This window comes from Mauremys mutica, chromosome 6 (genome assembly GCF_020497125.1).
Source record: "Mauremys mutica isolate MM-2020 ecotype Southern chromosome 6, ASM2049712v1, whole genome shotgun sequence".
Lineage (NCBI taxonomy): Eukaryota > Metazoa > Chordata > Testudines > Geoemydidae > Mauremys > Mauremys mutica.
In genome coordinates this window covers 21,024,129-21,037,939 of record NC_059077.1, presented here as the reverse complement: position 1 = coordinate 21,037,939, position 13,811 = coordinate 21,024,129, and the positions used below count along the sequence as shown (strand labels likewise).

Here is a 13,811-nt window from a genome sequence, read left to right as displayed (position 1 = left end):
TGTCACAGTGATTTAGCCTAAAATGACTTATGCCATAATCCTGTTCACTTATGTCAGGTATCACTTATGTCATAGCTCCTTGCTTTTGCTGAAGGAAGCATTTGGCATAAGCAGATGGGAAACTTATCAAAAATCAAGCTACATTAGTTCTATATCTTAGTACAAGTGAAGGAAAGACCTTCACAGAGTAGTATCTGGAATGCTAGTATCCAAAACAAAGCTAAGGAAGACACAGAGCAACCAGTTCGGGAACAGTGACAACCTGATGGTTTGTATTTTAGTGCTGTGTAAAGAGCTGTGTAACTTGTAAAATCATACAAATAATACCAGCTGAAATGTGTTACTTGGGAAGCACATCCTCTGTGTAAGGTGAATGTAACATCGCTCCACAGGATTGGTCTTTGGAGACTGGTATTGTATAGAACCTTTTTTGCTATACTATACTAATAAACTTGACTGACATTGGTTAGTTAGTCTCCTGAGTATATTTTGTATGCACAAGGAATTGACTATACAGTTTATCAACACAGGCCTGATGGTTTCAGCATTTAGTTAGCAGGAGAAGACATTTTTCATTCCATTGACTCTATCGCTTCATGGGTGCCAGGGATGAAAATGTGTGTGTTTATCTGGGTGCTAATTTGGGGGGGGTAATGAGAAAGCATGTAAAATGTAACACCGAAGCACTAGACATTTCATTTCCTTTAGCAATCATGGTTATGCACACTGTGTGGGCTAGTATCAGTCCCCCTGAGTGTCCATACATTCGTATTAAAAGCGCCTCTGTTTATGGTCAAAGCCATTTGTACCTAACTTTTGGACAGAATCATGTCTGGCTCTCTCAAATGCTTATTCCCCGGCCATAGGGGCTTGTTCAAAGTGAAATGTAGTAATGGCTGGCCTCAGCTGCATGCTCAAGGAAGGGTTTGCTTTGCTTTGCTTTGAAACAAACAGTCAGCTGGTTATTATTTTTGTCACATGGCTATTACAGTGTAAAATTCTGAGATGCTAAGTGTCACACTGTCTAGCCTGATTATGCCTTTTCATATGTCACCACCCATTGTTTAGTCATTTGCATAGAGAAATTATTTGTACTCTTTGTGGTCTGGTTTTAGGCTCTTCTACTGTGGGAACTTGTAGGAGCAGTTTCCCTTTGCAGGGTGGGACTCCTGGTTTGTAACTGCCCAGTCGAGTGCGAGGGCTTCTGTCTACTGAGCAGATTACTTTGCTCGGCCAGTGTACACACTGAAGCACAGCGCAGCTGAGGGAAGGACTGTTCAGGCCCAGCAAGTGTTTGGGGCGGGGGGGCCTGTCGCTGTCTTATGCAGCTGTGTGCACTTCTGGTAGGAAATGCTCCGCCTTTGTGCTGAATTAGGGCCGTATGGAGCTGCCCTCTGTGTGGACCGCCTGACCCCACCCTTATTCGTGTGTGACATCCCACATCCCCTCCACATTCCACTCTGAAGGCCCACTGGAGATGTCATTTATGTATCATGCAGGGGGATACAGGGACCATCTGGATGAGCTTATCCCACTGCCTGGGACACCCGGGTGGCAGAAATACCTCACTATGTTTGGGCCTTACCCATCTATGTGTAAGGGGACTGTTGGCCCTTATTAAAACTCAGTGGGGTTTGTTTTTGCTGGATACCTCCCAGTACCAAAAGGTTGGGGATGGATCGATGGGAAATCAGGACCCTGAGACTGACAGTCCCCAGGAATATTGGGGAAAGGCTAATGCTCCAGGTTAGCCTGATTGACAGGTCAGGCACGCTAATGGAGAGTCAGGAGGCCAGGGGGGTCCCATCCTCCGTGTGAGCCGGAATTGCCTAGGACCTGGGTCAGACAGAGCAGGGCCAAGCTAAGGAAGAGCAGAAGCCTGAGCTGAGCTGGGGAGCAGAGATCATAGAATCTCAGGGTTGCAAGGGACCTCAGGAGGTCATCTAGTCCAACCCCCTGCTCAAAGCAGGACCAATTCCCAACTAAATCATCCCAGCCAGGGATTTGTCAAGCCTGACCTTAAAAACCTCTAAGGAAGGAGATTCCACCACCTCCCTAGATAACCCATTCCAGTGCTTCACCACCTTCCTAGTGAAAACATTTTTCCTAATATCCAACCTAAACCTCCCCCACTGCAACTTGAGACCATTACTCCTTGTTCTGTCATCGGGTACCACTGAGAACAGTCTAGATCCATCCTCTTTGGAACCCCCTTTCAGGTAGTTGAAAGCAGCTATCAAATCCCCCCTCATTCTTCTCTTCTGCAGACTAAACAATCCCAGTTCCCTCAGCCTCTCCTCAGAAGTCATGTGCTCCAGTCCCCTAATCATTTTTGTTGCCCTCCACTGGACTCTTTCCAATTTTTCCACATCCTTCTTGTAGTGTGGGGCCCAAAACTGGACACAGTACTCCAGATCAGGCCGCACCAATGTCGAATAGAGGAGAATGATCACATCCCTCAATCTGCTGGCAATGCCCCTACTTATACAGCCCAAAATGCCATTAGCCTTCTTGGCAACAAGGGCACACTGTTGACTCATATCCAGCTTCTCATCCACTGTAACCCCTAGGTCCTTTTCTGTGCCAGCCAGGGAGCAGGTCAGTGCTGGGAGCAGAGTCACAGCAACAAAAGCTAGAGAAGCAGCCCAGGGAGCTGGAGGCAGAGCAGCAGCACTGCTGACATAGAGTGGAGCTGGGGCTGGAGCAGTCCAGAGCTGGGTGTGGTGAGCAGCTGGGCAGAGCCAGGGGGGACCCTGGGCAGTGGGGCTGGCACAGGGAAATGCCCCCAGCCAAGAGGCCTTGCAGGCCAGACTTGGAGGGGGAATGTAACCTCAATTTTTTGGGGGGGATCTGACACTGGGAAGAAGGGTCCTGCCACTAGCGCCTGAAGTCATGTGGCCACCACCAGAGCAAGTGTCTGACCCGCAGCACAGCCAGGGCCTGAGAAGGAGGCCTGGGACTTGTGAGGAACAGACTGAACTTCCCTTACATTTCAGAGATGGTGGTTGTGATGTCCCCGTGCCACAGAGCGGGTTGATGGGTTTTCCTCTCACCTTTCCCATTTTTTTAATTGATTGCTTTTTAATAAATTGTATGTGCGTGGAACTGTATGTAATGATCAGTGAGTTGGGAAGTATCCAGTGCAGAGAGAGCACCCGAGAGTTGGGACACCCTAGCCCCTGCCCTAAGTGACTATGACAAGGTTGGGGGTCAAGCCCCCCCAGGAATCCTGGGCCCAGCCTTGTTGGGATTATAGAATCATAGAATTCAAGATCAGAAGGGACCATTATGATCATCTAGTCTGACCTCCTGCAAGATGCAGGCCACATAAGCCGATCCACCCACTCCTGAAATAATTCTCTCCCTTGACTCTGCTGTTGAATGCTCCAAATCATGATTTAAAGACTTCTAGTAGCAGATAATCCACCAGCAAGCGACCCCTGCCCCATGCTTCGGAGGAAGGCGAAAAACCTCCAGGGCCACTGCCAATCTACCCTGGAGGAAAATTCCTTCCCGACCCCAAATATGGCGATCAGCTGAACCCCGAGCATGCGGGCAAAACTCTCCAGCCAGACCCTCTGGAAAAAGGCTAACAATATCCTATCATTGACCCTTTGTACTAATTACCATTGTGGCATGTTATTGACCTATTGACTAAACCCGTTATCCTATCATACCATCCCCTCCATAAACTGTTATTATGAGGACTCTGCCACACAGGAGAGTGGAAGGGGAGCCCTCGAGGTCAGACAGGCCTCTGGGTAAAGGAAGTGGGAGTGAGGACTCAGATCCTTTCGCTAGCCCATTTCACTGGGGTAGTATATAAGACAGGAAAGTTCCCCACAATAGCGGGACCATTCCCCCGTTTACATATGTAAGGCAGTTTGGGTCTTGGCTCACTGAAAATTCAATGGAACAGATGGACAGGTCCTGACTGGTGTAAATCAGTGTAGCTTCATGGGATTCTGTGAAGCCACGGCAATTTATACAGCTAAGGATCTTGCCAAACATGTGATGAATCTCCCCGTTGTTTGTTTGTTACTATATGTGACACAGTCAGTCAACATTTTGTAACTCAGATAAAAACAGAAACTTGGCCTTCTTATTATTTATTGTGAATGTTGAAATGTCATGTAGTTTTAACCTAAAGATGAACTGGTTAGACAGAGAAGTCAGATAACTGGAAGAACCTTCCTGGACAATTATTTACAGCAAAGCAGTTCAAACAAGAAAATGAAGCTTGGAGGGGAAAAAAGGAGAAGAGTTTAGTCAATGTTGGAACATACAAGAATACAAGTGTTTAGGTATTTTACACAAAAGAAACCTTGTTGGTTATCTGTTACAATTGAGTGTTTGTGAAATACAGTCTCTTAAGGATACTATTCTATTCCTTCAAGGTTGGAAGATCTTCACTTCAGCTTGGAGTGCTTTCTTTCCTATTCATAACTTGAAGCAGATAATCCATCATCTAATAAAGAGAAATAAATATTTACAGAACAGGCTTGTCAAAAGTCATATCCTGATTCAATAAACCAAATGTATAACTGTTCTCTGCATCTATTCCATACAACAAATACATTCCTAATACTTGCCCCCAATGTTAGCTTGCTAAAAGACAACCACGGACCAAGAAAGAATTATTCAAAGTTGTTTTCTTCATAGTCCCATTTTTTTAACATCAAATTAATGTTGGAAAGTGAGTTCATAGAAACATTTTATAATTTACTTTGGATTGCACTTGCAACAACTTGCAAGAGCAAAACCTTAGAACAAAAAGCAAAGCAGCTGCTTCAGATTTCTACAGCTGTTCCAGATTAGTTTTAATTTACTCTATGTCGGAGGGGTGGCAGGGTTGGTGTTGATTTACGGGTTGTTAAATTAACTGAGGCAGAAGAATTTGACAGTAAAACAAAAATCAAAACCTTGGGGGAACAATGAGCAAGGCTGAATTGTTAGGACATGACATTCACGATAATAAAAATGAACAAGCATTGTAGACTTCCTGATCAGACAGGGAAAATATGAGGAGGCAACAATAGGAATAGAGAAGAATTGTGCCTAGAACACCATAGTAGCAGTGGGAGATTTCAGCTACACAGATAGAAAATGAGACTAAATAAATCAAGCTGTAGGGACCTGATTCTTATATACGAGCCAGATGTGTATCTGCTGCTTGTCTTTAAACTCTAGATACTTTTAATTTGGATTTTTAAAATGTAACATTTGAAAATATACAGGAACAATGAAATTACAGCACAGTGACTGTGTGTACATTGTGGCATCATGCCTTTAATAATCCTGTAAACCTATGCCCATGCTACGCACATTAACCTATATATAATCTCAACAGGATCTCCTCCTGTACTTTCCTTATGGAATAAACGTATAGAGTTTAATGGGATGAAACCAATAAAGTTCTGTAGAAATTACCATATGACATATAGAAAACGTCACTGAGTTACAAGTCCTTGGTACCCACTCAAGAGGAAGCCTATCTTCATTTGACCTCATCACTTATTTGTATGTCATAACCCTTCTCCCACCCTGTGTCTGTCTTTTGGATGGTAAGTTTTTCAGGGCGGAGATTGTTTGGAAAATGCCTCACACATTGTGGGCACTAGTAGAAATAAATATAATAATAGGCTTCCTTCTTATAAAGTGGCATTAAGTAAATTCCACTTGGAAACATCCCTGACAAAAGTACATCTAGCAATACGGTCTTATAGTCTGTAGTTTTCTATTCCTAGCACAAAACATACAAAGTGTGTTGCTTGTTACATTTTAGGTTCATACATTAGTATGAAGAGTTACTGGTAAGATTCTTCTCCCCATTCAGTAGGTGGCAGTCTATGGTGATGCATACTTAGATGGACCCCTTGCGATGCTAACATCTCCACAAGCACATACGCAATCTACCATTATTTACAGCCTTGTAATAGATTGACCATGGAGCGGTCCCAGAATAATTGATATATGTTCTTTCAGCCCGCATGTATAGTCTGCAGTGCCATTTTCTTTGGAACGTTTACATTTCATTGCTCGACTCCAGTATCTGAACTCAGCAGCAGATACAATCTACCATGACTGATTACACATGTCTTGATCTTTCTAGACAGTTGGCTTCCATTGAAAATTCAAATACAGCAAGAGTTGGGATTTATTTCATGCAACTTACAGGCCCCATCCTGCACCCATTGGAGTCAGTGGCAACAGCATTATTATAATAATAAGTCAACCCTATCTGACCATCTTAAATCTAGCCATGCACAACACATTCATCGTTGGGGTATCTATGCACCTTCACAAAGATGTTCTACAGTGCCACATTAAAACGATGGGAGTGACTAGACAAAGTCTGGGTAACTAAGACTGTATCATATTTCAGAGCCACTACAGAGATAAAATCTGCACTCAGAAGGACCCTGTAGCTCTCTGATAATTACCGCTTTTATGCTCCAAGTGTCTCATTGGCTATCAGACCAGTATATTACACTAGCCTCGGTTTATTATTTAGGCAGCTAACGATTATTATTTAAATAGCATCATAAATGCTCAGGGAATTTGAAGCACATAAGATTCCCAGGGTCTCCGTGTCTGTAAGAGAAAAAATCTCAGAAAAGGGTATCATTTGACCTTAAGGGCCTGCCCTATCACTTAGTGGAGTCAATGGGAAAACTTCCACTGACTCCAGGAAGCATTGGCTCAGGGCCTAAACAGATTGCTTATGACAAAAATATCAGCTCTTTGTGCACTACCATTGAAAAATGCAAAGCAAAATCTCCTTTCCTGCATGCCCTAACCGCTGAGCTATCAGATATTCTGATGGGGAGGGGAGCCCCCAGTCTCTCCTGCTGAAGCTGTTCCACTTTGGATTTAATAGAGTCATTTGTGGGGCCAGGTTGGGGGAGGGGGGTGAAAGAGAGCACAAGCAAGAGAATGACTTCCTAGCTTGGTGGTTACAGCACTCACCTAGCATAGGGGAGACCCAGTCCCCCTACTCTAACAGTTCTTTCATTATTTATACACAGCTTCAACAGGAGAGACAGAGAGAGTTCCCCACATCAGACTGTCCCTATTCCCAATGGTTAGAGCATCACCAAAGAGGTGGTAGATTTCTGTTCAAATCCCTTGTCTCGCTCAGGTGGAGGGGAGACTTGAACTGGGCATCTCCCACATCCCAGGTGAGTACCCTAATCACTGGGCTAAAAGTTACAGAGGAGGCCCTCCTCCCTCCCTGCAGCTGTTCTGGGTGAACTCACATGCAGGACCTAATCTGGTAAGTGGCCTCAGAATATGCCTACCGGCTTGGGCCTAGCAGGCGAGTTGGGCATCCAGGTGCATCTCACTGTGGCTCAGGAGGCCAGATACCTAGAGTGAGGCAGCCCTGTACCTGCACAGAGGCAGAAACATAGGCACCCAGGGAACTTTTACCCAGTGAGTTTAGGCACCTGCATGTTTGGCAGCTGCTGAATGGTGTTTTTGTGATTCTCAATGGAGACTGATCCTGGGATTTAGGTGCCTAAAATGGCAGTTAGGTTCCTAAATCCCTTTCTGAATTTAGCCCCAAATTTCCATTTTCTGATAAAGTGAAATTTGTTTTGAGTGGCAACAGTTTATCAAGGTTAGGTCATAACAGCAAAGGACAGAAATAATATCAAGTGATACAGATGACCATTCATGTAGCTCAAATATTGAAAGGGGAATACTGACAATTCAAATAAATCAGCAAGCTAATGAGAGGCAGATTGGGCAGTCATTGGGGATATCTTCTTTGTTTGTTTGTTTATGGTTTTAAAAATACAGAACTACTGAGTCTGAACACAGCTCACCTACCTAACCATCATGTGATCTTATTATCATCACCCTTAATCTTCCTCCCTGGTGGTTCCCTCCTATTGTTTGCAGGGGTTTTCAGATTGCATTGTGAACTCTTCAGTGCAGGGACTATATCTAGTTGTGTGTTTGTTTGGCAATGACTGGGGCACTTTTATAATACAAATAAATCACAATACTTGAAAAAATATTCACATCAGCTAGTTTGCACCCAAGCCATATACTGAAATTTACAAAATATTTGCTGAGCTGTTCTAAATAAATACATCCATAAAAGGTATACTCTATTCAGTGACAATTTGCGATCAGGAATAAGGGATAAATTCACTGAATTAGTTATTCATTACAAATTGTTTGACCAGCTCTACCAACAATCCCAGAGTTAGGAGCATATTTGTTTTTTTTTTAAATTAGATTTACAGTACCTTCTTGTTTTAAACTTACATCTTTAAAGCTGCTGTCATCATCTGTCTCCCAAGTGTTCTTGGTATACCAGGGAAGCTCTTCCCTTAGGAGCTGAGTGCTTCTGTTTTCATTCCCTTCTAACAGCCTTAGCAAATTCTTCAACGTTTCTTCCCATTGCAGGTACTCTCCCAGCTGCTTGACATTTTCAGGTAATGCTGAAAATGGGGTCTTGTTTTCTTCTTCATAAACATAGGGAAAATCTCCGGTGCTCTTTTTCCCCATTAAATGTCCTATAAAAAATCAGAATATCATGACATTAACCAAAAATTAATTAGTGTGAGAGTGTGGCTGTCCAAAGCCACATTCTGATTGGCCAGTGGAGCCTTTTGGATGATGTCACACCAACTCAGAAGTCACACACAAAAATCCCTATGCCCATTATATTAAATGGGTGGGGGATAGGCTGATGAGAAGAGAATAGATATAATAAGGCATACTGGCAGGGGTAAAGAGAGGCAGCTGAGAGCAGGAGTGCGTGTGAGCAGGTGAAGGAGAGGTTGAGAGTTTCAATTCCTTTCCACCCAAGGTGCCAGTTCAGCATCAGAATGTGGCTTTTTCCAGAATGTGGCTCTTCCCACCACTTTTAACGGCAATTTTTATGGCAAAAAGCTACATTTGATCGGCTTCAGTATTCCAGGTTTTGTTTTTATGAAAGTGAAATTGAAAGTGGCCGTGATCCACAAACGGAGGGCAAGTCTACACTGCCAAAGAGAAACGCTGGGGACAAGAACTCGCCAGTGATCGCTGTGATAAGTGGAGCGAAAGTCAGGGCACAACTTTCAGGAAAGAACTTCTAATCAGTATCAGTGGGGGCTCATTGCCCCTCGGTTGGATCTCACTCTCGAATATACATTTTGAACAGAGAAGTAGCTGGATGTGTTACAATGATTAATTCTTCCCAAGTGTCAAGCTCTCCTGTCTTATTCCCCACTGTAGCGCCCTTCTTCCCCCGGACACTGTCAGCGCGCATTGCAAGCTTTCAATTCCCTTTAACTTTTGCAAAGACGTGTTATGAATCTGCGGTCACTGGAGCTGTATTTAATTCCGGTTCCACCTCTCATGCCACGGCTGATCGGAACGAGACAGAGCTCTGCGGCTTTTGATGGGGGAAGCAGAGGAAAGGAAACAAGTCTGCCCCTGTATCACACGCAATATCCCTGCCTCTGGGGAGTAGCCACAAACCAATACTACAAAATGGAAACAACACCCGCGCTAGTGAGCTAAGAGAAACCAGGCGGCTTTGGGAGGCTACTCACTAGCTAGACAGACACTATCAGCTTCCACATGAAATTACAGCCTCCTCCAGTGTCAGTAACACAAAAGGCACTTGCTGGCCATGGAAATCGGGCTGAAGCCAACTCGCCTGCCTTGAAGAAGAGCTCTGTTTAGCCCCAAAGCTTTTCTCTCTCACCAGAGGAGTTGGTCCAATAAACAATATCATCTCACCCACCTGGTCTTTCTATTAAGAAGGATGGGTCCATTCGCCTAAGAATGTATTTGACTCGTTTTTAATTACACCTTCCCCCGGTTCCCGGTCCCACAGGCAGCTCTGATGGATCTCACAAACCCCTTCTGCAACTATTCTGATGGAAGCAAGCTTCTCTCTTGCATCTCCGCCCCACCTCACTGCTCTGATTAAAGTGAGTTGTAGATTTATTATTATTATTAAGCCTAGTGCCTAGAAGCCCGAGTCATGGACCAGGACCCGTTTGACAAACATAAACTACAAAGATGGTCCTGTAGAAGCAGCAAAGAAAGATGGTCCGTGTCCCACACCTGGCTCCAGGAGAGAATGGCAGAGATCAGCCGCTGAGCTTTACTCTCCCTGTCCTGTGACAGGCTTGTTTTACAGCCGTGCAGTGCTGCTCTCCGGGTCATCCCATGAACAGATACTGATCGGTACAGATCAGCAGCGGTTAGAAGCCTGTGGGAGCCCTACCATGGACTGCAGGTATCATCTTAAATGAATCACAGGGGTTTAAAGGTAGCCTCGATCTTCTCTTAGCGTGGCTGTCGCGGGTTTGTTCTCGAGCTCAGCCATGGCAAACGCTCCTTTTCTTACCGAATTCTGGTTGTAGGACATTGCGCTGACACGGCTCAGGGTCTCGGGAGAGCCACTTTGCCAGCAGGGCTTCCCAGCCTCAACCAGCAACCATCTTTGCATGTGTTATAATTTATGAACCCTTGAACCCCCGATTCATGTAAAAGTGCATCTGTCTCGCCAGATCTCCTGCTTTCGTGAGCCGGAGGAGACTCAGCGCCCTACGCCAAACGGCTCTATTTGAATACAAAGTAAATCTTCCCCTCACGGGGCCCGCCTGTGTCAAACAAAACACAAACCCACGGGGGCTAGTGAAGTCTGGGCGGACGCGCGAAGTGACCCGAGGCTCGGAACTGGAGCCATGGATCGCTCCCTGGACAGACAGACAGACAGACAGACGGGTGCTAGGGCGGGCTGGTGGACGGGCGTTACGGGGAGGAGGATCGAGCTAGTCCAAAGTTTCTAGCAGGACCATGAAGCGCGGCCGCGCCTGGAGAAAAGCCCCCCCGCGGCCGCCCCCAATCAATACTACAGCGGGGCCCGGGGCTGCGCCGGGCTCCCTGCGCGGCGCCGACACTTACCCACCGCCCAGTGGCTGCCCCTGGGGTAGATCTTGGCCAGAGGGGAGGCTCCGCCGTTGGCCTGCAAGGGAGCCGCGGCGCCCCAGTGCCCCTCGAGCAGGACCAGAGCGAAGAGGCTGAGCGAGAGGAGAGAGCGGGGCTTCCCGAGGAGGAGGAATTCGCAGCCCCCCATGGTGCGCGGCGCTGCACGGGCGGGACGGCTCCCTGCTGCTGCTGCTGCTGCGAGTCTGGCTCCGGGCGTGGAGGGAGGGAACCCGCTGCTCGGGATCTGCTGCTGCCGCCGCCTCTGCTGCCGCCGCCAGCGCCGACCCGCATTTATAAGGCAGCGGGACGAGGTGACAGCGGAGTTCAGGCACCTGGCGCCTCCCCCAGAGGTGGCTCTGGGCGCACGGGGGCTGCGGAGCGCTCAGCCAGCCAGAGCCACACGGCACCGGCCGGCTCGATGGGCGGCGCATCCTTTGCGAGCCCTCCCCGGCCCCCTCCCTGCTGGCGGGGGCAGGACTCGGGATTCTCCTTCCAAACGGACCGTGATTCAACCGTCCCCGCCCCGCAGCCTCGGCCTGATCGTCTCTGGGGAGCGAGTTACAGAGCTCTGGGGTCCCCCAGTTATCCGACACCCCAGCTCCACCCCTGCATCCCCGCCTCTGAGGAGCATGGAGCGCAACTGTATCAAACACCCCAGTCCCCCAGTATCCCCGCCTCTGGGGAGCAGCGGGGTGTTACTGTATCAAACACCCCCTATATCCCCGCCTCTGGGGAGCAGCTGGGTGTTACTGTATCAAACACCCCCTATATCCCCGCCTCTGGGGAGCAGCTGGGTGTTACTGTATCAACCCCCCAGCCCCCCAGTATCCCCGCCTCTGGGGAGCAGCTGGGTGTTACTGTATCAAACACCCCCTATATCCCCGCCTCTAGGGAGCAGCTGGGTGTTACTGTATCAACCCCCCAGCCCCCCAGTATCCCCGCCTCTGGGGAGCAGCTGGGTGTTACTGGGATTCCCCCGTATCAAACACCTGAATCTCCCCGTATCCCCGACTCTGGGGAGCAGGAGGTGTTAGTGTGGTTCCCCGGCATCAACCCCCGCCTCCCCGGCGCAATATCTCTGCTTCTGGGGACTATGTGGGTGCTACGGGGTTCCCCTGACTCATACACCCCACCCCACCCCATAGCCCCGCCTCTGGAGCGTCTTCACCCGTTCGCCCCCTACTCCTGCTTTTGGGTAGCAGGGGGCCGGACAGTGGTTTCCTTTCCAGCCCTGCTCCCATTCCCCAAAGTAACTCCGGAGCTCGGGAGCGAGTTGCTGGGTACTGAGATTGCCTGAGCCCCGCCCCCCCGCCCCCCACCAGACTGCCTGGTACTGAGTTTCCCGTTCCCTGGCTCGACAAGCCCTTGCGCCCCTTCCCCGCCATCCCCAGGCCGCACAAAGCCCCCACTAGCCCCTCCCCGCTCACTCATTGAGCCGAGGCGCTTTGTTTCCCCTGTGGGTTGTGAGACTCGATAAGCCCTTGGCTGCGCCCCCGCCTGCACATTCTTATCAAGGCAGGGGGCGGGGGGGTGCTTTAGTGCCCCCGTTCCTGTCGCTGATAACCACCGCGCTGTTCACACCGGGACAGGCGCCCGCTGATTGATGGCCCCCTGGCATTGTACCGTGCACGCGTCCTGACGCCAGGCTCATTGAGGCCCACCCAGGCTGCCGCCCACCCCCTGGCCCGACGTGTCACTGGCTCACAGCCCGGTCTGTGCTGGACCCTTTTAGTGCAGCCTTCATGGTGTGGGCTCCCTTCCCTCGCCCCACGCACGTGCACTGCTGCAGGGGGTCTGACAGTATCTCTGCGCCTGCACGTGCGTGGCGATATTGTGTGAGTGACTTTACACTTATCAAGGGTCTACCAGCGGCTGACCAGCTGTTTGCTGTGTTCTGTCTGCCCCCTCTTTGTGTTTGTTTCTGGCGCTCCTGTTTCACTCTCTTTTCATTGCCATCTGTGTTGTGTTCGTTTTTCTGGGTGAGTTACTTCGTGTGTGGGTTGCGTGCGTATCTCTGTGTCTGAGTTACTTAGTGTGTGGCTCTTGCGTTTCTGTGTCATTCACCTGTATTTGCTGTGTGTGTGTTGTGTTGTGTATCTAGCCAGGTATATAATGTCTGGTGTGGTTTTAGACCTGTGAAGTAGTGGTGAACAAAGGAGGCAGAATTTCATTTTGGATAAAATATTGTGAATCTTGTTCACACTCATGGTCTGTTTTTCTCTTGCCTGAATTTCACCTTTCTGAATTTTGGTTATGACTGAACTGTATGCCCTGTACTATTACAACTTGCACAGCTAGATAACTATTTAAAAAAAAATCACAAGTGCTTATTTAAATCCAAAACTGGCAAACTTCATTTGAATCCAACTTCCTTTTTAAACTTCATTTGAATCCAAAATTAAATCAAGTTTAGCTCTACTGTTTGTTACTTCCTTCTACTGGTCTCTGTGTTTTGTATCCCCCAGAGCATGTGATGTGAATGTCTGAGTGCACTGTGAGTGTTTTTCTGCATACCTTTACAATTGGGGTGCCTGTATGCATTTCTAAGTTGAGTATGAATTGATTAATTACTGATTATTATTACAATAGTTCCTAGAGACCCAATAAGGATTGGGGCTCCAATGTGCTAGGCACTGCACCGACAGAATAAAAGACACTGTGTGCCCTGAAGCGTTTCCAGTTCAAATATCAGACAAGACACAAGCGGGGTTTACAAACAATAGGAAGAAGGGGGATGGTTGGGAAACTGATAAGATTGTGTGGTTACAGAGATAAGCTTGTGCGTAACACATATTTATGTTTTTGTATGTGGCTGTATTCATCAAAGGACATTTGTAGTTAAAAGGAACTTCACAACTGTATGTGAA

General features: G+C 47.6%; 1 protein-coding gene across 1 annotated transcript; it reads right to left on the bottom strand.

The window, feature by feature from the left end:
* Positions 1 to 4,244: 4,244 nt before the first annotated feature.
* On the bottom strand, positions 4,245 to 11,398 carry LOC123373223 (gastrin releasing peptide). Its single transcript, XM_045022091.1, has 3 exons — positions 10,921 to 11,398; positions 8,278 to 8,528; positions 4,245 to 4,468 (listed from the first exon to the last, which is right to left on the bottom strand). The coding sequence occupies exons 1-3, from the start codon at positions 11,090 to 11,092 to the stop codon at positions 4,415 to 4,417; spliced, it is 477 nt and encodes a 158-aa protein (XP_044878026.1). The 5' UTR covers positions 11,093 to 11,398; the 3' UTR covers positions 4,245 to 4,414.
* Positions 11,399 to 13,811: the final 2,413 nt, after the last annotated feature.